Source organism: Erpetoichthys calabaricus, chromosome 3, assembly GCF_900747795.2.
Source record: "Erpetoichthys calabaricus chromosome 3, fErpCal1.3, whole genome shotgun sequence".
Lineage (NCBI taxonomy): Eukaryota > Metazoa > Chordata > Cladistia > Polypteriformes > Polypteridae > Erpetoichthys > Erpetoichthys calabaricus.
In genome coordinates this window covers 27,806,216-27,833,011 of record NC_041396.2, presented here as the reverse complement: position 1 = coordinate 27,833,011, position 26,796 = coordinate 27,806,216, and the positions used below count along the sequence as shown (strand labels likewise).

At 36.7% G+C, this 26,796-nt stretch overlaps 1 protein-coding gene across 2 annotated transcripts; it reads right to left on the bottom strand.

Annotated features, from left to right (window-relative positions):
* Window positions 1-348: 348 nt before the first annotated feature.
* Window positions 349-25,394, bottom strand: ube2t (ubiquitin-conjugating enzyme E2T (putative)). Of its 2 annotated transcripts, XM_028796515.2 has the most exons (7): window positions 25,296-25,394; window positions 23,891-24,002; window positions 18,794-18,863; window positions 15,705-15,810; window positions 6,587-6,685; window positions 6,201-6,284; window positions 349-642 (listed from the first exon to the last, which is right to left on the bottom strand). In XM_028796515.2, exons 2-7 carry the CDS (start codon window positions 23,997-23,999, stop codon window positions 526-528), a joined length of 585 nt encoding a protein of 194 aa, XP_028652348.2. In that variant the 5' UTR covers window positions 24,000-24,002; window positions 25,296-25,394; the 3' UTR covers window positions 349-525. The 2 variants fall into 2 exon arrangements, with proteins under 2 accessions (XP_028652348.2, XP_028652347.2); XM_028796514.2 differs by lacking the exon at window positions 25,296-25,394 and having other exon boundaries at window positions 23,891-24,016.
* Between the last annotated feature and the right edge of the window lie 1,402 nt (window positions 25,395-26,796).

Genomic DNA, 26,796 nt, shown 5'->3' with positions numbered 1-26,796 from the left:
GACTAAAACTACTAATAACTTTTCTTCAAATCTCAAAGCTTTACTTATGTAGGCAGCCTAACTATAAAATAAAAATTCTAACCAATGGCTAGTTACCAATACAATTAATAAAATTTAAGGAAACATAACGGCATTTTGGTTATGATTCAGAGCTAACAAGTATATCATTGAGTTTGACATGCCAAGCAGCTACTCGGAATATATCAAGTCATTTGAAAACATTGATAAATGTTATTTGAAAACTGAGAAATTAAAATTCGCCTAATATGAATAAATTTCCACTCTATATATATATTTTACACACACACACACACACACACACACACACACACACCATGATGATTAAACTTATTTTGATTTATTTATTAACTTTACTTAATAAAGTGCATTACTGAATAAAATGAAGACAGTTTTAGAGAATTACAACAGTTCCAACCGGTCTGAACATTTTACACAAAAAAAAACAAAGAAAAACATACTATTTCTAACATATAAAAAGACAACACAAACACATATACAACTCCTTTATATGCAACATTTCTTTGCTTTCTCCAGATCAGAGCTTGTAGCGACTCTTTTCTTGAGTAGAGCCTTTCCATTTCTTGCCTCTTCATCTACTTCCTTATCAATGGTACTGGAACCCTTAAAAAGTAAATTTTCCAATTAATCTTATGCCCCAGTAAGCTTCAGCAAATTAAATGTTAGGACTGAAAGACAAATGAAAGGACTGAGTAATACAATAAACCAAGAATCAAAGCTTAAACTGCATGTACTTGCATAATTAATATGTCATAAAAAAAAACTTTCTAACCTACTTAATCCAGACCAGAGTTGCAAGGGTGTTGGAGTCTATCCCAGCTAGTATAGGGCACAAGGCAGGAACACACAATGGACAGGACAGCAGTCCATCAAAAGGGCAAACAGCCCTAAAACTACCATACAGTGCGATGTAGCAGGGCATTCTGAGCCAGCAGTGCCTGAATCCGGAGAGTATCCGTTTAATCCATGCGCCCACTCAGAACATTGTTTGGGAGCACCAACAAAAAAAATGAGCCTTCACTTCTATCATCCAGAGAAGTGCCAAAGTTGCAGCTGAGCAACCGTTTTTGAAGCCCTCAGCTGTGCACCAGTTTCCTGCCAATGTGCTACTGTCATTTTGAGGGACACCATCTTACAAAACCTGGATTGTGCACTTTCAGGCAGAAGGCTTTTCTGTCCTGCTTTCCTAGGATGCACATTCAGTACTTTTTTTATTGATATCACATAACATACCATACAAATAGTTCAATTTTAACAAAAAGCAGGAGCAAAAAGACTTATATATATATATATATATATATATATATATAAAAAAAAAGAAACTCCACCTGTCTTCACAAAGCATAAAAATGTTGGTGCTATGGCTTCCACATGGGGGAAAAAATTACATCTGCAGTTGCCGATCAGAGGTGCTGAAAGAACACTTCTGACCGCTGCTGCACATCGCTTGTGAGAGGACCCGGGACTCAGGTGTGCAGATTGTAACATCTGGACCACTTCCGATACTTCAATGTTAAGATAGGGCCTTTAGTCGACTCTTTTTCCTCAATGCCTGGCTGCAGACCTTCTGTGCTGTGCATGGCGTTGCCTTTTGTTAAAATTCCGATTTGGTCTAAAAGTGACAGACGTTTTTCAAAAAAGGCTACATCTGAAAAGGCAAGGCACCCAGGTCCCCTCAAATATAGCCAAGGTAATTATTCAGCGTTGACTATTTGAAACCAACTTTTTTTTTTTTTTTTTATTTTATATTAGTGGTGGATGGCCGGCTTCATATTCCGGCCCTCACCCCCAGGAGGAGCTCTCCCGACAGCATGGACGGGCCCCGATTTCCAGCAGGGTCTCATGGACTATGTAGTTTTTATGCACAGCCCTGCTGGATACCCTGGGGACCACTGGGAGTCGCTGTCGGGAGGCCCGTGGACTCATACATGCCCTATAACCCGGAAGTGCGTCATAATCCTGGGACAGGAACAAATGACGTGCTTCCGGGGTGAAGATAAGGACTGTTTACCCTGACCTGGAAGGAATAAGGAATTGTGGACTGCTGGACAGGAACACCTCCGGGTCAGGGTGTAGAACAGGACACTGGGAAAGCCCAGACACTGAGCTGAGCTGGGAGGAAGGGTGGCAAGGAGGAGAGAGTATTATTGTGAGAGTATTGTGATTAGTTACTATATGAGTAGTGTGGAGTGAAGGGTGCTTGGTGCACTGTACTATTGTACAATAAAGAAGAATTGTATTTTTACCTGGTGTTTGGAATGGTACCTGAGGGTTCAAGAGGTGGACACACGCCTCAACTGCTACAACATATATTATACACACACACACACTGTATACATATACACATATATAAAAAAGTTTACTTGAGGTTTTTGCAAATTTATTAAAAATAAAAATAAAAAAAACTGAGAAATCACATGTACATACTGTAAGTGTTCACAGCCTTTGCTCAATATTTTGTCGATGCACCTTTGGCAGCAATTACAGCCTCAAGTCTCGTTGAATATGATGCCACAAACTTGGCACACCTATCCTTGGCCAGTTTCGCCCATTCCTCTTTGCAGCACCTCTCAAGCTCCATCAGGTTGGATAGGAAGCGTCGGTGCACAGCCATTTTAAGATCTCTCTAGAGATGTTCAATCGGATTCAAGTCTGGTCTCTGGCTGGGCCACTCAAAGACATTCACAGAGTTGTCCTGAAGCCACTCCTTTGATATCTTGGCTGTGTGCTTAGGGTCGTTGTACTGCTGAAAGATGAACCGTCGCCCCAGTCTGAGGTCAAGAGTGCTCTGGAGCAGGTTTTCATCCAGGATGTGTCTGTACATCTCTGCAGTCATCTTTCCCTTTATCCTGACACTGAAAAACATCCCCACAGCATGATGCTGCCACCACCATGCTTCACTGTAGGGATGGTATTGGCCTGGTGATAACCGGTGCCTAATTTCCTCTAAACGTGACGCCTGGCATTCACACCAAAGAGTTCAATCTTTGTCTCATCAGACCAGAGAATTTTCTCTCATATGGTCTGAGTCTCCTTCAGGTGCCTTTTGGCAAACTCCAGGCAGGCTGCCATGTGCCTTTTACTAAGGAGTGGCTTCCGTCTGGCCACTCTACCATACAGGCCTGACTGGTATATTGCAGTAGAGATGGTTGTCCTTCTGGAAGGTTCTCCTCTCTCCACAGAGAACCTCTGGAGCTCTGACAGAGTGACCATCGGGTTCTTGGTCACCTCCCTGACTAAGGCCCTTCTCCCCGGATTGCTCAGTTTAGATGGCCGGCCAGCTCTAGGAAGAGTCCTGGTGGTTTCGAACTTCTTCCACTTACGGATTATGGAGACCACTGTGCTCATTGGGACCTTCAAAGCAGCAGAAATTTTTCTGTAACCTTCCTCAGATTTGTGCCTCGAGACAATCCTGTCTCGGAGGTCTACAGACAATTCCTTTGACTTCATGCTTGGTTTGTGCTTGGACATGAACTGTCAACTGTGGGGCCTTATATAGACAGGTGTGTGCCTTTCCAAATCATGTCTAATCAACTGAATTTACCACAGGTGGACTCCAATTAAGCTGCAGAAACATCTCAAGGATGATCAGGGGAAACAGGATTCACCTGAGCTCAATTTTGAGCTTCATGGCAAAGGCTGTGAATACTTATGCACATGTGCTCTCTCAATTTTTTTTTTATTTTTAATAAATTTGCAAAAATCTCAAACTTTTTTCACGTTGTCATTATGGGATGTGTGTAGAATTCTGAGGAAAAAAATGAATTTAATCCATTTTGGAATAAGGCTGTAACATAACAAAATGTGAAAAAAAATGATGCGCTGTGAATACTTTCCGGATGCACTGTATATAACCACAAAATACTGTATAAGGCATCATGTATTGGGGAATTCTCCCTATATATGACTAAGATAGGAATATAAGTAACAAGCTGGTTAAGTTTGCAGATGATACCAAGACAGGTGGATTAGCAGATAATTTGGAATCCAGCATATCATTACAGAAGGACTTGGACAGCATACAGGCTTGGGCAGATTTGTGGCAGATGAAATTTAATGTCAGTAAATGTAACGAATTACACATAGGAAGTAAGTATACGAGAGTATACCTTATGAGAAGGATTTAGGAGTTATAGTGGACTCTAAGCTATCAACTTCCCAATAGTTTTCAGAAACCATTAAGAAGGCTAACAGAATGTCAGGTTATATAGCGCCTTGATGTGTGTAGTACAAGGCCAAGGCGGTTCTGCTCAAGCTTTATAATGCACTGGTGAGGCCTCATCTGGAATACTGGGTGCAGTTTTGGTCTCCAAGGCTACAAAACGGACATAACAGCAGTAGAAAAGGTCCAGAGAAGAGCGACTAGGCTGATTCCAGGGCTACAGGGGATGAATTATGAGGAAAGATTAGAAGAGCTGAGCCTATACAGTTTAAGCAAAAGAAGATTAAGAGGTGACATGATTGAAGTGTTTAAAATTATGAAGGGAATTAGTACAGTGGATCAAGACTTATTTTAAAACAAGTTCATCAAGAACATGGGGACACAGTTGGAAACTTAAGGGTAAATTTCACACAAACATTAGGAAGTTTTTCTCTACACAAAGAATGATAGACACTTGGAATAAGCTACCAAGTAGTGTGGTAGACAGTACGACTTTAGGGACTTTCAAAGCTCAACTTGATGTTTTTTGGAAGAAATAAATGGAAAGGACTGGCGAGCTTTGTTGGGCTGAATGGCCTGTTCTTGTCTAGATTGTTCTAATGTTCTAATATTTAGCCATTTTAAAAAGATTAAAAGTTGACACGAGGCAGGTCCCGAGTATCAGTATATCTGACCATTTATGCTCTCTATTCATTGTACAAATACTGATATCTAGAACTAAACAGCAGCATATTGTTAAAAACATTTCAATGCATTCACAGAATCTATTTGCTAATACTCTTAATAAAATCAGTACAAATTTACTGCTTGTCCTAGCACAGCCAGCAATGTTACCAATGTAATTTCCACACCCCCAAGGTGAGAGCCAGAACTGAAACAGCAGGCTTAAAGGAAAAAAAAAAATGAAGAAATCCTTCAGCACTAAAATACCTTGGATAATTAACACCAAATAATCATGAATTAAGGAACATTGATAAACACAGAAAATAATACAAGAATAAAGTACACATGAGATTTTATTTTAGCATTATGCAATAAAAAAAATGTAACATTAGGTAAAGTGTGAAATTGTCTCATTATAAAAACATTCTCAGGAGTTAATTACACACATAGCCTCTTAACAATCAGAACATCTATTCAGAGGACATGCAGTGTGCACAATATTAAGACTTGCCAGTGTAACCACACATACTGTATACAAGGGAAAAAAAAATTCTAGACGTATTGGATAAAGAAAGCGTTCCTAAAAAATGTGCCAGGGAGATAAATCTGGAAAAGTAAGTGGGGTGTAAAGCCTTCAGGTCCTCAATTTCATATTTGAGTTGAATATTTGAGGGGTGGATTCCTCCCGATTAAAACAAATGGGGTCGGGATTTTTACAGGCTTGGGGAGAATTTCAGTGTGATTTTATAAAGACGAATGCTCATTATGGACTACCTGATTTAATCTGCTTTGTGCACATGTTGTATTTGCATATAGGAAACACTGCCTACCTAATATTTACTTAAAGTAACATTCAATGGATAATCAAGTCAATGAAAATTTTTCAGAATTCCTGTAAGGAGTGTCTATTGTGTTTTAAGTTATCTTATATAAGTGGTCAAACCTTTGCTAGGAGTTATGCTCGTAGTCTTATCCAGAACCATCCACAAAACAGGACTGCAGTCATGCATTCACGATTGAAAGCTGAATTTCAGTCACTTCATCATGTTATTACTGTTTATTCATTTTTTTTCAGTTGTATGGAATAACTGCCATTAACATGATTTCATAAACTACCAGCATCACAAATTTAACATTGGCTAATTTGCCCAGAGAGTAGCTTGCACTGCCATGTGGAGAATAACGAACCTTAGAATGAATCACTGATTTATATGAAAAGTTAACATTGAGGCAGTAGATTTGTTTGTACGTTCAAGACAAATTAAACAGAACATTCTACCTGCCAAACCAGAACCATACGGAGTCCTTTCAAAAGAAGTCAGAATATCCTACATACCTGGTTTTTCTGTATCGCATGTTTCTCTGTCCATGTTTTAGCCTTTTCAATATACACCTGTTTATTGTATTTGAATTCAGAAGACTGAAAGGAAAAAAGATAATACTTATGCAACCATTCAAATAAATGCTTTTCCCCTCCTGATACTCAAAGCTCTACTACACTAACACAACTAATGGATCATACTATAAAGGCTGCATTTTATGCCAACAGGAATATAAATTTTTGAACACAAGTTGTACAAGGTCCAAAAATAGACATGTTATTACAATTTACATCTAACACTGGAAAACACTAAGTGACACAATACTAGGAAATCAGATCATAATTTATGAATTTTCATCAATTATATGGCTCTTTAAGAAATATTTTGTGGAGACACTTACAATGTCAGCCATGAGAGGATCATCTGGGTTGGGCTCAGCCATTAAAAGCTGGATTGAGGTCAGTAAAGTTGAAAGGTTCAGAGAAGGTTTCCAAGCCCCCTGTAGCACAAAACAAATTAAAAACAATTTATTGTACACATTTTTAAATTATATAAAAATCCATATGCACAAACATGCTATAAAATAGGCATCAAAAAGCACTGTTTCACTTCTAAGTATATCCACTATCTTAAAATGATTTTAAAAGGACAAGTTAGGGATTTTTCAAAGACAAAAGATATGTCTTACAGTCATAGCATACATTTAACCAGAAACTTTTGCAGTTAAGTCATATAAAAAAAGTAAGCAAAGACACACCACTTTGTCTAATTCAGCAGTTTCTCCATGCACCAGACCAAACATGAAACAGATGGCTCAAAGGAATACTTCACTCAAAAATATTATATATGTTTTCTTAACCCAATGTAGTTTGCAATGATAACCAAGAAAAAAGCTCTCAAGTTTTTGTGGAGAACAAACAGGACTGAATGGTGACCAGTCATGGACAGCAGCAAACAAGATCAAAAACATCCATGAAAAATTATCACGTTACTCAGGTCACAGAATCCACCCATCAAGTCATCCAATCCTTTATTCACAAAACAGTATTTTGCCAATATTTTGTTAAATAACTGTAAAATAAAAGTAGTCCACAAACAGGAAACTCCTACACACTGTATGGTAAACAAAATGAGAAGGCTGTCCACATTTTGCAAACTGAAAATACCATTGCATCTTTGCCAGAAATAGCAAAACGTTTTTATTGTTAATAAGATGTAAAATAAGAAAACTTTCGGTGAAGACTTCTGTACTTTTTTGTCATTTATTTTTACATTTGCAGCCCTCGTTCTTCCTCAGGGTCATCACAGGTCTTTTATATCACTAACAGGGACATTAAAAGGCCCCGTGGTGACCCCAAAGAAGAAAAGCCTTTCCTTAAATTCTACAGTTTTCTTTATAAAACTTTCTATTTTTTGCAGCCCTAAACTGCTCTTTCCAATATGTCCTTCACACTTCCTTTTGTTTTTCCTTTCAAACAGTTTAGCTTGCAAAGCACATTAGCCAGCTTATCCCTTCTACTCTACACACGGGGCTGGCCCTAGGCAGCGTTTTGCTGTGGGACCCCAACTAGCACAATGCAATCATGAATTGTGATATTTACACGTTTCACCAACATAGTCCACCTTTTGAGAAGCAGCTGAAAAGAAGCTATAAAAGCTTTTGTAGATGTCAAAACACGGCAATGGAATCTCAAGCTTCTAGCTGCATCTGCCATCACTAAATTAGAGTGAGCAGCACATGACACAAAGCAAAAAGTGATTTTTCTGTTTGTGTGTGTCCTGCGGTGGGTTGGCACCCTGCCCGGGATTGGTTCCTGCCTTGTGCCCTGTGTTGGCTGGGACTGGCTCCAGCAGACCCCCCGTGACCCTGTGTTCGGATTCAGCGGGTTGGAAAATGGATGGATGGATTCTGCACACCTCTCCAACCCCTTCAATATTGCACCATTGTCGTAGGATTGCCCTCTGCAATTATCAAAATGAATATTTAGCTCCTCAAATCTGTCCAGAGCAATATCTCCTGTTGCCTCTGTTGCTGGAAGGAACCCCATAAAGTGCTCTTTAATCCTGGGTGTTTCCTCCAATGTGACAATCCTTTCAATTAGTGTTGTTTGATTCCTAAGGCTAACATCACGTGTATAATCCAAAGTACATGTGCAGTAATATTTCGGCTGCTTGATGTCAAACGCTACATACTCAATTACCTTCTCAATTATATAATTAATGAGCTCAGTTGGAATCATTTTAAAAATGTTTGTGTGGGTCCTGGTGCCACTCAACTTGTTCTATATGATAATTTCATAAACGTCTCTCTCGATGTAAACAATACTAGTCAGATTTATTGACTAGTGAATGAGAAAAGCCTGCTGTTAGGGAAAACCATAGACTTCACATGACACTGCGAGAATGATCTTTGTTTTATGAAATTCATAAGGAGAAAAAAGTATAAACGAGTCTTCCCTTGTTGAGATTTCCAATTGATTACTTGTTTAAATAATTTGCAGATCTGTTCTCTTCTGGGCAAGGTGTAGAGAAACGCCTTGAGTGGATTACCTTGCCTTCGCAACTGTAGATAGCCGTCCTAAGTGTGTGTACTCTATTTTATCGCAGTTTCATACTTGAAAGTTGCCGCCCACCTACCGATACATAACGAACAATAAGCTACCTGCAAAATGTTACACTAAAAAGCGACCCAATCAAATAACCACCACCTAAATTAGTGGTGTACAAAAAAGAAAAACTTTGAATATGGCTGCTGTGGCCCCCTTGTTGGATGCTCAGTGCCCAAAGCATTTACCTAGGTCACTTAAGCCATGGGCCGGCTAGGACTACAGGTCTCCGCAGTGTCCTGCCTAACAGGATTCACTTCCTCCAGGTTCATCCTGCCATGCCTGTTTCAGACAAACTACTAGTTTTTCTCACCTACTGTAACCTAGCCACTGTTGAAAGGGTAAGAAGGTGTGATGGACAGCTGGCGTATTCTTTCACCAGTCCCAGATAAGGCATGCTCTGCTCTTAACAATCATGTCATCTAAGGGAATATATAACAAAGACTGCGCCTTGTGTACTACATGTTGAAGCAAGGTAAAGAAATTGGGGACAGGCCTCATCTTCGTTCTATGCGTTCTTGCACTGGTTCCATTCTGCTGTCTGTTTTAAGTGCCAAAATAAATTATATGTGCACTTTTAATTGCCATCATCTTTTTTGCAAACTTTGCATTTTACATTAGTTTATTCGGCATCTGATCTTTCATACACAAACCAATTCCTGACAACCGACTTTGAAACTAGCTCATTCGTAAGAGAAGTACCATACGTCATATTCTTTGCATTAATGTTTCCACTGTACACATGTGACTAGCTGATCAAACTAAAGTGTTTGCTGGGTTGTTTATATGTACCATTTGGTACAACAAAAAAACAAAACAAACAACCACCCACAAACATTGGTTTAATTAATTAATTAAAATAAAATTAAAATTGAAAGAAATTGCCCAGCCCTAACATATAAAAAAATATCAGTTCATTCTAGCTTACACATAATGTTTAGCAATTATTTCAAGATTAACTTTTTGGTTAGACATATTGTTTTTAAAAATAACAGTTACATTTAAAAAATAGTGAAAAAATATAGGAACACACACTTTTCCAATATATGAAACCTCAGGAAAGTGAATCAGTACTCAGGAATGTTCTCAGCTTTGAAGTGGATGTATTGTGCAAGTTTTCAAGCTTTTGATACATGTTGGCTCTGATAGCAACTGTCATTTTAAGCCTCTGGGAGGACATTTATTTTTCTTTTTAAATTTATAAATAATGTTTAACACTACAATTTTCCTGGACAAGTCAACGTATGTCATGGTTGTGAAAAAAGCAACTTCAAAATGTATTTAACCTATCCATTAAGTTATGTTTTTTATTTCTTCTTTCTGTCAGAATTGTACTACATTATGTTTAAGCTTATACTTCTGTACAAGTTCTGAAATGCTTATACACCTATAATGCACTGAAAAAACACACATTCAATAATTATGGTGGCTTAAGAATTTAGGCAATTTCAAAGATAAAATTAACGAAGTCCCCAAAAACAGGCACTTAAAACTAAGTGTGAAGTATCTTCAACTAACTAGACATTTTATAAAAAATGATTAAGACTATAAAAGTATTATGCATATAACTTTTCTTTTTAACACATACCAGTTAGGACCAGAAATTGTTCCCAGGTAGATAGTTTGAGTAAAAGCTGTTCTTTCATACAAGTGTGGTTGGATTTTACAAGGAACAAAAGGGTTAGGTAAGCATCATCTTGAGAGTTTTTTTTTCCTCTTATTGTAAATGCATTGGTGAATAATAAACTGAGTGAACTCTTCATTGACCATAATTTCATTAATTATTTTGCAAACTGAAGTATTGAATGTCATTTAGCAATGAAACAAAGTTGACGAACTTTGTCCCTGATAAAGCAACACGATAACACTTGCACGGCCATTCAAAAGTGCTGTGCATCACTATTAAAATTGCTCAACTGGTATGCAGCTTAGAAGTGAGAGGCTGTAGCGTCTCTTCTCTCTGTTCTGGGGATTAATAATTAGCAAAACCACCTTCATTCTCGCTATGTGCCCTTATTGAAATAGGAGTAAATTGCTCTGATAAGGTCATGAAAAAATCAGACACTGTGGCAAACGGCATTTTTACGTTGTCAAAAACATGTTACGTTCTATACAGTGCATTCGGAAAGTATTCACAGCGCATCACTTTTTCCACATTTTGTTATGTTGCAGCCTTATTCCAAAATGGATTAAATTCATTTTTTCCTCAGAATTCTACACACAACACCCCATTATGACAACGTGAAAACAGTTTACTTGAGGTATTTGCAAATTTACTAAAAATAAAAAAAACTGAGAAATCTCATGTACATAAGTATTCACAGCCTTTGCTCTATACTTTGTCAATGCACCTTTGGCAGCAATACAGCCTCAAGTCTTTTTGAATATGATGCCACAAGCTTGGCACACCTATCCTTGGCCAGTTTCGCCCATTCCTCTTTGTAGCACCTCTCAAGCTCCATCAGGTTGGATGGGAAGCGTCGGTGCACAGCCATTTTAAGATCTCTCCAGAGATGTTCAATCGGATTGAAGTCAGGGCTCTGGCTGGGCCACTCAAGGACATTCACAGAGTTGTCCTGAAGCCACTCCTTTGATATCTTGGCTGTGTGCTTAGGGTCGTTGTCCTGCTGAAAGATGAACCGTTGCCCCAGTCTGAGGTCAAGAGCGCTCTGGAGCAGGATTTCATCCAGGATGTCTCTGTACATTGCAGTCATCTTTCCCTTTATCCTGACTAGTCTCCCAGTTCCTGCCGCTGAAAAACATCCCCACAGCATGATGCTGACACCACCATGCTTCACTGTACGGATGGTATTGGCCTGGTGATATTGCAGTGCCTGGTTTCCTCCAAACGTGACGCCTGGCATTCACACCAAAGAGTTCAATCTTTGTCTCATCAGACCAGAGAATTTTCTTTCTCATGGTCTGAGGGTCCTTCAGGTGCCTTTTGGCCAACTCCAGGCGGACTGCCATGTGCCTTTTACTAAGGAGTGGCTTCCGTCTGGCCACTCTACCATATAGGCGTGATTGGTGGATTGCTGCAGAGATGGTTGTCCTTCTGGAAGGTTCTCCTCTCTTCACAGAGGACATCTGGAGCTGTGACAGAGTGACCATTGGGTTCTTGGCCAGCTCTAGGAAGAATCCTGGTGGTTTCGAACTTCTTCCACTTACGGATGATGGAGGCCACTGTGCTCATTGGGACCTTCAAAGCAGCAGAAATTTTTCTGTAACCTTCCCCAGATTTGTGCCTCGAGACAATCCTGTCTCGGAGGTCTACAGACAATTCCTTTGACTTCATGTTTGGTTTGTGCTCTGACATGAACTGTCAACTGTGGGACCTTATATAGACAGGTGTGTGCCTTTCCAAATCATGTCCAATCAACTGAATTTACCACAGGTAGACTCAGAGGTGACAACAGGAAGACTTTGTAAACCGATTACGTACTGGGGGGATTGGAATTGGGGTTTGGGGTGCATGTGGTGAAGGAAAAGCAACGAGCGTGGTAATGTGGCTGGGTGAGAGAAAGATTCTCATTTCTAGTTTGTAAGTATAATGGCCTTTCCAACGAAAGTAACAGGTGGCAATGCAGTTAAGTGGAGGTTTTCCCCACAGCCAGAATAGTGGGGAAGATTGTACATAGTTCCATTTGCTGTTTCTGCTGAACCAGGTCTGTCTCTCACAGTCTATCCTCATTCATTGTGAGCCACTCAACTGCATTCTCTGGCTCATTAGCTTCCTATCCTTTACCCACAAAGAGGCCACTACAATAATAATGGCTTGGTGATACAATTTATTATACACGCGAGTCGTCATTTAGCTGATTTGGCTGCATTTCCATACTTGATCATGGATGCCCCAAAACATTTCATTATATAGATGCATATATTCTAAAACCCGAAAATGTTCAAATACTTTTGGTACTCCTATACTACACTATGCCATGAAAGTGTGCAAAGTTCAGCTTTCACAAGACATGCACCAAGCACTACACTGTGTCCAAGCTTTACAGCCACTGAAACATACCAATAAGAGTGACAAATTGCATCTTTGAAATTGACACATGGCTGTCACAAGTAGCAATTTTCAATCACATATTTTCTTGCCTTCTAAGTAGAGTACCTTCTAAGAAAGGGGTGGGCAAAGTCATTCCTGGAGGGCCGCGGGTTTTTGTTCCAACCCAGTTGCTTAATTATTGGCAAGGATTGTTTTCTAATTACATTTCATGGCTTGTTAGTGCTTTAACTCTGCTATGTCAAGTCATTCTCATATCCTAGATTTTTTTTCCATTCTAAGGATATCATCCAAATACTTTGAAGTGTAAAACGGATGGGTAATTCTCAAGCCTTCACTTGTTTCTCTTCTCTTTCCTTTCAAGTATTTAATTAAACCAAATAGTGCACGATAAATACACACAGGCGTAAAGGGTAACAAGCAAAATGGATAACTGCTGGTTTCTTTTGTCATTTGCATCTTATTGCTAATAAGGAGCAATTAAAAACCGAGAATGCAGCTGTTTAAGACTTAAATAAGCAATAAGGGTTCAAAATCTTAATGTGGGAGATAACTAAAATGAAGCAGAAGTGTTTCTAGAGCAATAAGTGCTTTTTATTAAGCAACTGGGTTGGAACAAAAACCTGCATCCACTGCAGCCCTCCAGGAATGACTTTGCCCACCTCTGTTCGAAGAAAAAAAAAAAAAAAATCATCCTTTTTCCAGAACATTGTCAAACAAATGGTCTAAAACAATTCTACAAAATCATGTTAGATTTTTGAATTAGTCATTGGCTAAGTCTGATGACTGGCTCACTCATATGAACATCAGTGCATTGCAGGAGAGTTCAAGCATCAGCAAATTTAAACAGGGACCAAGGTGAAAAAATGTATTACAACTAAGAGATGGCTGGATTTAAATTGGTGACTGACTAGAACAATCTTCTCATATAAATGATGGAAAGAGTGCAGATATACAGAATGAAAGATTCATATTGGTATTTGGTTCTACCTGTCAATTTCACAAAGTAGTTTGTTAGGAATAGTTTCTTGTTGGAGTGACCATCTCTCCCCCCTCTCTCCTCTAAGACTCTGAACTAGTAATGGGTCGCTGGAGAACGAGACGGCTCTTAAAGGTCTCGAGTCTGAAGAGCTTCTTAAAAACAGGACTATCACTCCCTTACATGAAAAGGTTTTATGCTTAAAAAGCTCTATATCAATATTTACACACACATACATACGTATGTTTGTGTATATTATATACATATATATATACATATATAATATATACATATATAATATATACATATATAATATATACACATATAATATATACACATATAATATATACACATATATATATACACATACATATATATATATATATATATATATTATCTGCGGTGGGTTGGCGCCCTGCCCGGGATTGGTTCCCTGCCTTGCGCCCTATGTTGGCTGGGATTGGCTCCAGCAGGTTGGAAAATGGATGGATGGATAATTATGTATTTTATATATATTATATATATATATATATATATATATATATATATATATATATATATATACACACACACACACACACATATATATATATATACACACACACACAGGTCCATAAATATTTGGACAGAGACAACTTTTTTCTAATTTTGGTTTTCAACCAAGTATTAGAAATGTTCATTTTATTTCCAGTTATTTAATTTGTCCAACTACTTCTGAGCCCCTGAAATGAAGGGATTGTGTTAAAAATGCTTTAGTTGCCTCACATTTTTATGCAATCGTTTTGTTCACCCCACTGAATTAAAGCTAAAAGTCTGCACTTAACTGCATCTGAGTTGTTTCATTTCAAATTCATTGTGGTAATGTACAGAACCAAAATTAGAAAAAAAGTTGTCTCTGTTCAAATATTTATGGACCTAACTATGTGTGTGTGTGTATATATACACAGTATATATTTTATATATACACATATACAAACACACACACAGTCAAGTACATGCGCATTGGGAACATTGCATTGGGAAGCAATATCACCCAGAGTAGAAAGAGAGTGCTCCCATCTGCTTTTCCACCAGCACTTACGATACTCCATAGTCAAAAAAGACATACGATTCAGCTTCATCTTCCTCCAATAAGCCTTACCCCTTCCGGGATAATTCCATGAAGCCAGCACAGCCCCGGAATGCAGTGTTCATTTGAGGACCATCAGTCCTTTTGTTTGGCTGAATGCCTAACCCTTTTTTGTACCCTCATGTTCAGTTTATTTTCCCTTTTTTTCTTTTTTTAGATCAACGGCTTGTAAACCATAGCATGTATGTCTAAAAATATAGTGAACTGAGAAAAATCAAATCAAGACCCTAAGAATAGAGTTCCAGATTCCCAAAGTTTCTCACCCCTAAACACCACAGGTTTGCTGCCCCACTGAACTAGGAAGAGTTGTGGTCATTTCTTTGTGCAATTCCTTGACCATCTGCTCTTGTCTGAAGCATTTAACTGGTGCCCTAAGCTGCAAAGTACTGTAACAAGTTGGGTTCTGTACACCCTACCACATATATTTTTGAAAACTTAAATGATTATTTAAAGATGAGAACCAAAAGGGGTTGAGCAGCGCACAAGCTTGGTTAAAAAAAGAGCAGCAGGTTAATTGTTTAAATAAATGTTGATCACATTCTCATTCTGCATCGCTTTGCTCATGTAGCCTGTGAAATATTATGGTATGCAGCTACAAATATAAACTTTATGTGCAAAACAAAATATGTAAACTGATTATTACAACTTATTAATAGTTATATTTATAATATATATATATATATATATATATATATATATATATATATATATATATAACCACAGCATAACACTTAACCTTAAAGGAAGATAGAAATATGTCACAAACACACACAATAATTAAATTCCTTAATTTACCTTTGGTGGAAGTTTCAGAGCATCTAGACAGATTCGACCAGCTGTGTCAATATTGGGATGGTATATGGGTGTCAGGAAACGCATTTTTGGTGGCTCAAATGGATACCTATAGTAAGAATCAACCAGAGTACAATGGAAGTCTGCATTTTATCATAGATGAGGAAAACAGCCTTTTAACTATACAGCATTGTTTGCTTTAAACAGAACCTTATGGGGATTATTACATAGTAAATGTTCATCGATGAAAATGATCAATCAATGTAATATTGATTAAAAAAAAATAAGCATTTCAGTAAATAATGTGGATGGCATTCAGTGAAAAGGAAAAGCCAACTACCAATGAATGCTCACATTAAATTTATGATGTAAAGAATGCCATGAACATACACTTTTTATTGTTTTATTATAACCCAACATAGCATGTTAGGTGAAAGGCATATTGACTTAACATGGAAATCGTAAAACTTGAAATTATGCTAATAAATAAATGTTTTACTAGTATACACTTAGGTGATTTTTGCACAATACATAATTACTAGCAGTGTGTTCAATGTACAGCCGTAGCAATATTTGCAAAATACATCTTCCTACAAAGATTTTACATTCTCTTGTGCTACAATCTGTAAATTGTTAGGATTTAAATGGCCTTGTTTTGCTATGATCCAAAACACACAATAAGCCAAATGAATGCAGTGAAACTTTTTTTTTTCTTTTAAGTATCACAAGTGTTAACATAGCAAAACTGAAATGTTTTCATTTATTATGTATACACCAAATATGCAAGTACTTGGTGGAATCACCTTGGGCAGCAACTACAGTCATCAGTCCTTTGGGGTAACCTTTATACAAGGCTGGCAAAGCTGGATTTTGGGACCTTTTCCCACTCCTCTTTGCAAAACGGTTTCATTTGGGAGAAACAAAAGGTTGCTGTTCTTCAGCAAACTCCAACTTAAGTCATTACAAAGATTCTTCCATTGTATTCAGATATGGACTTTGATTGGACTACTCCAGAACATCCAACTTTTTTCTTTGCAAGCTACTCCATGGTGGCTCTTGTCTTATGCTTTGGGTCATTGTCCTCTGAAATATGAATTTCCAAGCCATTTTCAGTCTTTTTGCAGACCTTATCAGGTTGTTCTCCAGAATCTTCTTGTACTTAGCTCCATCTATCATTCAGTTCTGACAAGTTACCCTGTCCCTGCAGATGAAAAAATCTTCATAACATTATGCTGCCACCACCATACTTCTTAGTCAGGATGGTGGTGTTTTGGTAATTAGTTGTGCAGGGTTTTTGAATTCCCTGTGGCTTCTGTGGGTGGTGATATGCACTTTCCACTTCTTTATGACTGACTTAACAGTACTTTGAGGTATCAGAGCCTTGGTAATCTTTATATCCCTCACTTGACTTGTACATTTCCATAATTTTGTTAGAGATCTGTTTTGGAATGTCTTCGAAATCCATGCTGTTTTCTGAGTGTGACTGCATTTGATCTGAATGACCACAGTAAAGAGCTAATTTTATTTAAGTTACCAGAATAACTGCAGATTTTTACACATGTATTAGAAAGCTACATTAATAAGTGATCTTAAAGGCTATTGGTTATTTCTATCATAGTTAAGTGATGCTATATTAAAAGGAGCACATACTTATCAAACAGATATTACAGTTATCTTTACATGTTCAGGTAAGACTTGTGGAACTATTTTGAAATTGTTAAGCATGGTATGTAAATTACTAGGAAAAATCTAACTCTAGACATTGGGTTAACAAAATAAAAATTGTTAAAGGGGTTATATTTTTATCCATTGTATTTACCATTACAAATGTGCTAAAATTTGTATTTTTAGATATTTCTTAATAAATATTAACCAAATGTCACAGAGGAAAAAAGCATTTTAAAATTTATTGTAAGTCACAAAGCAAGCCCTACCGATTTACAAAATTTGATTTTCAAACAAAATGGAGTATATAATTTGCTGCATTGCTCAACCAAATAAAGTGGGCAATTAATTTTTATGAAGTATAGATTGAACGATGGTTAATTAAAAAAAAAAATCTTTTGAAAAAACTTCTGAACAAAAAACTAATGAACTTTTTAAAATGGCATCTTAAAGAGTGGAATGCCAAAAAAAAAAAAAGTTTCTTCTCTTACTCACAGAATATTTAAAAAAAATATATCAAGGGCAAAACATGAATTACAAATATCCCAAAAACTAAAATCCATAGTCCACTGGTTCACCTCCAATATTGCCTTTATTTTATCAGGGGAGGCAGTTACCTCAACTATTACTCCTCTAACTTACAACTTTCTTACTTTTTAATTAATGTTGGCCCATCTGCCAGAGAATATTTACACCAACTCAACTCAAAAATGAAAATTCTATTAATGGTATTTAGAGGCATTTTATAATCCAACATGTGATTACTACAAGGCATCCCAGGAATTATATTTAGGGTAAAATTCATCCCACCAAATCTCTGGGCTGCCAGCCCACAGTGCCCTCTGGTGCCATTCACCAACATGTTCTGCCACCCTTGGGGGAAGACGCAAGCAGCCCAAAACTTAACAAAAAGTATGGTAACCGGATTTTACTAATCTTGTATTACTCAGAGGAACAAAATACCCTGTTTCCATAACTCCTAACACTTGGTGCAGTTACAATAGCTTTTTCTGTTCTTGCAGGATTTATAAAGGCTGGTTTATAAGCACTAGCAAGTAAAGAGGACAGATATCCATCAATGTGGGTTGTTTTGAAGGACAGTTTGTTATTGGCAAGAAACAAGGTTTGGGCCTATCTACTGTCCTTTGTGCTCAGGTCACTATATTTAAATTGATAATCATAAAACTGGATCCTACAATCAATTACTAATACAGTATAGACAAGACAAATATTCTCCTTGAATGCACTCATACAAATAGATTAGACAAATACTCATAAAATATGAAGAGAAAAAATATCTTTACTGATTCACAGATATCTAATGATGAATAATGAGGACGAAATCAAATTAAACTAATTTATAAATCAATTATTTTGATCATTAATGAAACAATAATGAAGAATTCCACAGGCTATAGTGTGCTTACCTCTCTATTATTATAATCTCCAGTTTAAAGACACCACCCTCATACGGAGTATTGGAACCACCTACAATTTCTAAAAATGCAAGTAAAAACAATGTTAAATATACAGGTTAATGTAAACACTAAAATTATTTTGAGAGTATAAAATAACAAAAGTAGTTACTCAAAATCTATGACAATCTATAGATCTTATTTTATCCTTACAGGTCAAGACAAACATGAATGCCAATCATTCATTGGATAGAGTAGGTAGCAACGTTTTTATCAATATATCATCTGAACTCTATTATATATAATCTGTGCAAGCAGATACTGTAACTTTTCTCTAATTTTGTGCAGAATGTATTCATTACTCAGGTCCCTTACATTAACTTTTAATTTGGATTTCCCATTCCCTACCTGATTTGGGTTTTGTTTGCCTCACATTTTATTAATGATTGTTGGTCTTATTTATTTAATTCTTGGCAATTATTTTCCACCAGTCTACTTCTAAAGACACATCATATTCTCAAATCTGTTTAATCCACATCAGGGTCACATTGGATAAAAATGTATCTTAGCACCCTGGGCACATGGCAGAAACAAACAGTTGATGAGGTACTTAATTGTAGGGCCCACTCTCGCACATGCAAACAATTTAGTATCAAAAACCAATTTAACACTCGTTACATTGAGAATGTAGGAAAAAAACTGAAGTACAAAGAAAAATCCATACAGACAAGGGGAGACTGTACAAATTTCACACAGAAAAATAGTGATATTTGAACCCAGGACCATGGATCATGGGCAGCAGCGCCACCAATTTCACCATCTTGCTCACTAAAAATATACGTTTGGTAGAACTATATTTCATGCCTAGTGTTTGGTCTATAGTAGTTGCCGATTATATTTTTTTCTACTCACCAGAGGGCAGCAGACACTCTTTCTCAAACCACCTCAGATTCTCACATTATATTCTGCAACTAAAACTATACTGTGATAAAGTTGTGTCTATTGATGACAGACATACAGCAGTACTGCCAAACAAATGTTAATAGCAATTGTCAATATAAAAAAAAAATTCACAAGATTTCAATTCATGTTTATGTATAAAGAAACCATTAACCAACACTTATGCAATAGCTAACCAAGCGTTATATTGTATTTTATGACAGTTCAAAAAAACACCTCTCTGTAGGTTGGCAAGTTGCTACCAAGGTAAAGCTAACAGAGGTATTTCATTCAGGTTCAGAGCTTTCCTTCTATATATCCCCCTTAGCAAGTTAAGTTCTCTTTGGTTATTCAAAGCTAGTTCAAGTCAAACAAAGTATGTACCAACATGCAATGAAGCTACACTACCTATGACAAATAACTCAAAGCAGAATACTAAAAACTTAGAACTAAGCATTTTATGATCATTCATATACTGCATTGCTATCAATCTTTAATATTTTTTTTGTATCAGCATGCTGCTGCTGGAGTATGTGAATTTCCCCATGGGATTAATAAAGTATCTATTTGACAAGCTCATTTTTGATAGGAGGAATGTCATTCAATCACGTGTTTAAAAAAAAAAAAAAAACACACATATTGAAATAATTCCCCATAAGGGTCACAAGCATTTTTAAGAAACTGGTAAGGTAGTTACAACAGATAAATCGGCAGACTGGGTTTATGGAGCTGGAACGTTGTTCCCTCATCTATATTGGTTTTACTTCCACATCATAAAGAGGAGACAGGAAGAATAATTTTCAATGTTAAAAATGTCCCAACATAAGCAAACTGCTTTGTGAGCAGGGTGTCTGAAGTAGACAGTTTAATCCAAGATCAGCGCCTTACCAATGATGACAAGGTATGCTCAGTTCTTTATAGAAAGACATCTAATCCACAGTGATGTATTAAGATCATTCGTATTCTAGGCAATGAAACAAACTAATTTACCATTTTTAAGATTCAAATGCATGTATCCATAATAAAAATAAAAAAAAAATAAAAAAAAATAAAAAAATCAGAAATTCATGTGTGCCATTTTTCCAAATCCCTCTTGTTTAATTACAAGGCACCTATCAATGAAACCTCTAACTCATATCCCAGCTGAAATTATAACAAACGACCCTCACACCCAACCACAACTAAAAATACAAAGTAACAAATTATATTCAGCTAGCAGGGCATACTGGAGGAAACTGTCTAGGGAATTGTATAAACTACAATAAAAGTTAAGATAAAGTTAACATTTTCTGTTTTACAGTCACTAACAACTTAAACAAAATACTTGTTACAAACACAAAAAAAAACTGAGGCAAATAAAAAGGTGTCATATCAGCTGATAAGAACAGATTATCATCAATACAAGAACAGTCTGAAGAGGGGAATTTTTCCAAAGCTATTTAAAACAAGACATCAATAAAGGGTAAAAATATATTTAAAAAATAACTCCTCTATATTCTATTACTTCAGAATGGTTAAGAGCTGCCTATGTTTCTTTCTAGGAGTTTTAAAACATTGCTAGGTGCAATTTGTATTGTACATATGAAAATCCTAAAATTAAATAAGTTTATAAACATACAAACCACAAACAAAATCTAGAATAAACCATTCAATTTAAATGTGAAGAAGAGCTTAAGGTGGGATTATAACAGTAAAGAGTTCAACTTTGTGTTTCCTTTGAAAAGACTAATGGAACTACTTATTTAATTACACTAATTTTAAATCAAAGTACTGGAAATAATGAAATCATAAATAAATAATATACAGTGCATTCAAAAAGTATTCTGACCTCTTCACACTTTATGTTGCAGCTTTGTGGTAAAAATCATTTCAATTCATTTTTCTTCCCCACACTCAATACCCCAGAATGACACAGTAAAAACAAGATTTTTTAAATTTCTACAAAAATGTGTCAATAGGGTATCTTTTTTATATATATTTTTAACACAAGTGTTCAGAATATGCTATTACACATGTAATTTGGCTCAGGTGAATCCCATTCTATTGATCATCATTGACAGGCTTCTACACCACCTGGGTAATTTGATTAGTTGCACATGACTAGGATAGGCACACACTTCTCTATTATTTGTCTCATATTTGACAAGTCTACAAAAAAATTCATGCAGCACTGAAGGTTTCCAAGATCACACCTGCCTTTATAATTACCAAATGGAAAACGTTTGGAACAACCATGGCCAAACTGAGCAACCATGTGAGAAAGGCAATGGTAAATGAGGTAACCAAGAACCGGATGGTCACACCAGCTGAGCTCTAGAGCAGGGGTAGGCAACGTCGGTCCTGGAGTGCCACAGTATGTGCAGGTTTTTATTCCAACCCAGTTCCTTAACGAGAACTCAATTATAGCTGATGAAGCACATATTGCTTAAGTGACATTTTAATGCTTCATTTTAGTGGTCTCGCTTGTTAAGGTTCTCCAACCTTAATTGCTTATTTCAATCTTAAACTGCTGCATTCAGTGTTTTAATTGCTCCTTATTAGCAATAAGATATAAAACAGGGGTAGGCAATGTCGGTCCTGGTGAGCCGCAATGGCTACAGGTTTTCATTCAACCCAATTGCTTAATTAGAAACCAATCATTGCCAATCTCAGACCTTATTTAATTTTATGGCTTGTTAGTCTGTGCAATGTAAGGCTTTTATATCATAGATTTTTTACCTTTCCAAGGATATCATCCAAATGATTTGAAGCCTAAAACAGATCATTTTCAGTCTGTCACATGTTTCTATTAAGTGTTTTATTAAATCAAACCGTGCATGATGAACACACACAGATGTAATTGGAAAAAAGCTAGCTGGAGAACTGCTGGCTGCTTTGTCTTTTACATCTTATTGCTAATAAGGAGCAATTAAAACACTGAATGCAGCAGTTTAAGATTGAAATAAGCAATTAAGGTTGGAGAACCTTAACAAGCAAAACCACTAAAATGAAGCATTAAAATGTCACTTAAGCAATATGTGCTTCATCAGCAATAATTGAGTTCTCGTTAAGGAACTGGGTTGGAACAAAAACCTGCACATACTGTGGCACTCCAGGACCGACGTTGCCTACCCCTGCTCTAGAGAACCTGTGTGGACATGGCAAAAACTTCCAGAAATACAACCCTTACTGCAACACCAACCTGGGCTTTATAGCAGCAGCCTAACAGAAGCCTTTCCTCACTAAAAGACACATGGAGCCAATTTGAAGTTTGCAAAAAGGCACCTAAAGAACTCTCAGACTGTGAGAAGCAAGATTCTCTGGTCTGATGAAATAAAGATTAAACTGTCTGGCCTCAATTCTAAACGTCACAACAGTAAGAAACCTAGCATCGCACATCAGCTGTGCATTACCATTCTAACAATGAATCATAGGGATGGCAGCATCATGTTGTTCTTCCAACAGCAGGGACTAGAACACTAGTAAGAGTTGAGAAAGGCTGAATGGAGCACAGTACAAAGACATCTATAATGAAAACCTGTTCCAAAGCACTCAGGACATCAGACTGGGCCAAAGATTCACCTTCCATCAGGACAGTGACCCTACGCAGAAAGCAAAGACAACACAGGAGTAGCACACAAATAACTCTGGGAATGTATTTCGAGTGGCACAACCAGAGCCCGGACTTGACCACAACTGAAAATCTCTGGATAGACCTAAAAATAGCTGTCCACCCACCGTCTCCATCCAATATGAAAGAGCCCGAGAGGATCTGCAGTGAAGAAAGGCAGAAAATTCCCAATTCCAAGTGTGCAAAGCTTGTAACGTCATACTGTACCTTAGTGGACTCCAAGCCATAATTGCTTAACAAGGTACTTCAAATAAGTACGGAGTAGAGTCGGAATACCTGTGTCAGAGTCAGTTTATTGTTTTTTTATATAAAAAAAAAAAAAAAAAATCTTGTTTTTGCCTTATTCTAGGGTATTGAGTGTTGCCTAATGAGGGGATACAATTAAATGATTTTAGCACAAAGCTTATACATAGCAACATGTGAAAAAAGTGAAGGTACCTGAATACATCTGGAATTCAGTATGTGTGTGTAGACACAAACACTTTTTCTATGTGTATGGCTTCCATTGTGGAAAGAGGGTAGTGTTCAACTTAGAAAATAAGATTCTTCCACATGCTTACGAGCTTCCAGTTGATCAATTTTGTCTTCATTCTGCCAGCATGATATTCCTGGTGGAGGCTCACAACTCAGCATCTGAAGTTCACGTTTTAATCTTAACATTCGCTGCATTGTCTAAATGGATCAGAAAAGCTGTATAAGTACACAAAATAATACAAATACATACACATTAGTAAAATATACAATATAAACACTGTGTACTAGTTTCTGATTTCCTAATGTAACATATGTACACACAACACGAGCATACATGGGTAGAACACAGTATTTCCAGTCTCTTTAGCCGATACTAAACAGTGTCTTACAGACATATACAATTTTTCTTTTACCAAATGCCTTTCCTTTTGGACAGAATGCAGCAGGTTTTACCAATCAAGTACTGTACATGTATATGCCATGTCATTCTAAAAGGACCCCGACAATATTTAAAACTAAAAAGAAATGTTAACTGAATGGTATGTTAACTGAAAAGGAAAAAAAAAAACACACACATTTAAAGATAAAAAAAGATAATACCCACATAAAATTAGAATTGTAAAACAAAAACCAGTTAGATGGTTACTAATACTGAAGATACAGAAACACGCGCGGGCGGGCGGACGCGCGCACACACACGCGCACACACACACACACACACACACACACACACTCTGTTGTGTCCCCATTTCCCCACTTACCGTTACTCTTCCTGTGAATTTATCAACAGTAACCCAATAAAATGTACTTTAAACACAAACACACTGAATCACTGCAGTTATTAAGCGACCTTGTGATAAAAGGTGCTACATGAAAAAACATGTTTTGTGTATGGCAACATACACGCCGAAAAGCTGGTCTAACAATGAAAGAACAACACTAAAGCGACAGGAAGATTGCGATCCACATTTATGCCCGGAAAACAAATAAAAACACATTTATTGTATGTGCAAAGCAAACCTATTTATGATTTGATTACATCTTGCCTGAAGAAGGGGCCTGAGTTGCCTCGAAAGCTTGCATATTGTAATCTTTATAGTTAGCCAATAAAATGTGTCATTTTGCTTGGCTTTTCTCTATATACAATAAAGAATTACAATGTACAGTACTCTATACACGAGACAATGATTATCCTACAAACCTATACACATAAACATTCAAACAGAGTTTACGGGGACGTGAAAACATACCACTCTCTTCTTTAAACATTACCGTGCCTCGGCGATTCCCAGTCTCTCAGAATTCAAATAAATAAATAAAATATATGGTTACTAAACAGCAACAGGATGGCAAAAATAGAATTAGAAATCGATCATAGTAAATGTAGAATTTACTTTATTTAGATTACAACCTTTTAAAGTTATAAAGAACTACTGACACTCTAAGAGCTACAACGTTAAGAAAAAAAAAAGAAAATTAAACAATACTAACCTTAAAATATCAGAAATTGCCACAGGTTCCTGCTGTATTGGAAGTTTCCACTCCCAAACAAGTTTTAAAATGATTACAAGTGCGCAGTTCCGTCTAAAGAGAGAGAACGATGGGATCTGAAGTTCTTAGAAACCAAAGAATTCGACGGAAGCACGCAGTATGCGATACCTGTAAAACTACATCTCCCAAAGTCTTTGCGAGTTTAGCGTCACGCCTAAAAGTCGATTGGCGCCAACGGAATTCCACGTGTGGAATGAATGAATGAATGAACGAATGAATGAATGAATACGTTTCTGAGACCAACAGAAGGTTAAAAGTAAAAAAAAGTGTATGCACAAATTAAGAGTATGTATGCATATATATATATATATATATATATATATATATATATATATATATATATATATATATATATATATATATATATACTGTATATATACTGTATATATTTATATACTGTATATATATATATATATACATATGTGTGTGTATGTGTATTTTTGTTTTTTACTTTCATTTATATATACAAATACCTAATTTTTCATTTCATATTTGTAGTTCAGTATATGCAAGTTAATAGTAAGTAGAATATTTGTGTGAGACAACTGTTACTAGTCCGCACCTCATATGCACAATACTTAATATTCTATTAAAAGTAAGAGTTTTATCAAAGTTTGACATTTTGAAATTGTTTTCTGTTCTTAACCATCTTAAGCCAATGTATTTTCATCAAGTGCAAAGCAATCATTCCTGAACAGGACACCAGTTCATCCTACTCGTTCACAGGAGAGCAGATCCATATTAACAGGTGTTAAGTTGTAAAGGAAATCAGAATATAAGAAGTAATCCCTTATGGACACAGATAGAACATACAGTAGCAGACAGCTATTCAGAGGCAGGATGGGGAGGCAGCTTTTGGCAGGCTCTTCAGGCTGGGAAGGGTTAGATTAGTGGTTCTCAAACTGTGGGGTGGGCCCCCTAGGGGGCGCGAAGTAACAAAAAGGGGGGGCGTGAAGATGTGAAAAAAAGAAAACAAGAATCGAAAATATGAAAAATACATCTATTGAAACCATAACAAATTAACTTAAACTACATTCTGATACTAGAAAAATAAATATAGAGTTAGATAAATGTTGATAAATGTTAAGTAGGTATAATAAAATATGCATCTATGATATATCATTAATTAAAGAAGAACAAATTGGTATTAGTGGGCTCCTTTCAAAAAAATTATACGGGAGCGCAATTAAAACTGTTATGAAAACTCGGGTCGCAAATAGTTAAAGGATGAGAAACGCTGGGTTAGATGTTTCAGTGACAGAGGTCAGTACAGCAGGAAAGGGGAGCACTTAGACTTTCAGAGATAAACATACATAGGGGCCTAAGGTACAAGTTGGTGCCTTTTCTTGGTCTTGATCAGGGGTGGCCAGCTCTGATCCTAGAGAGCCACAGTGGCTAAGGGTTTTCATTCTAACAATTTTCTTAAGTTACTAGTTTTTGC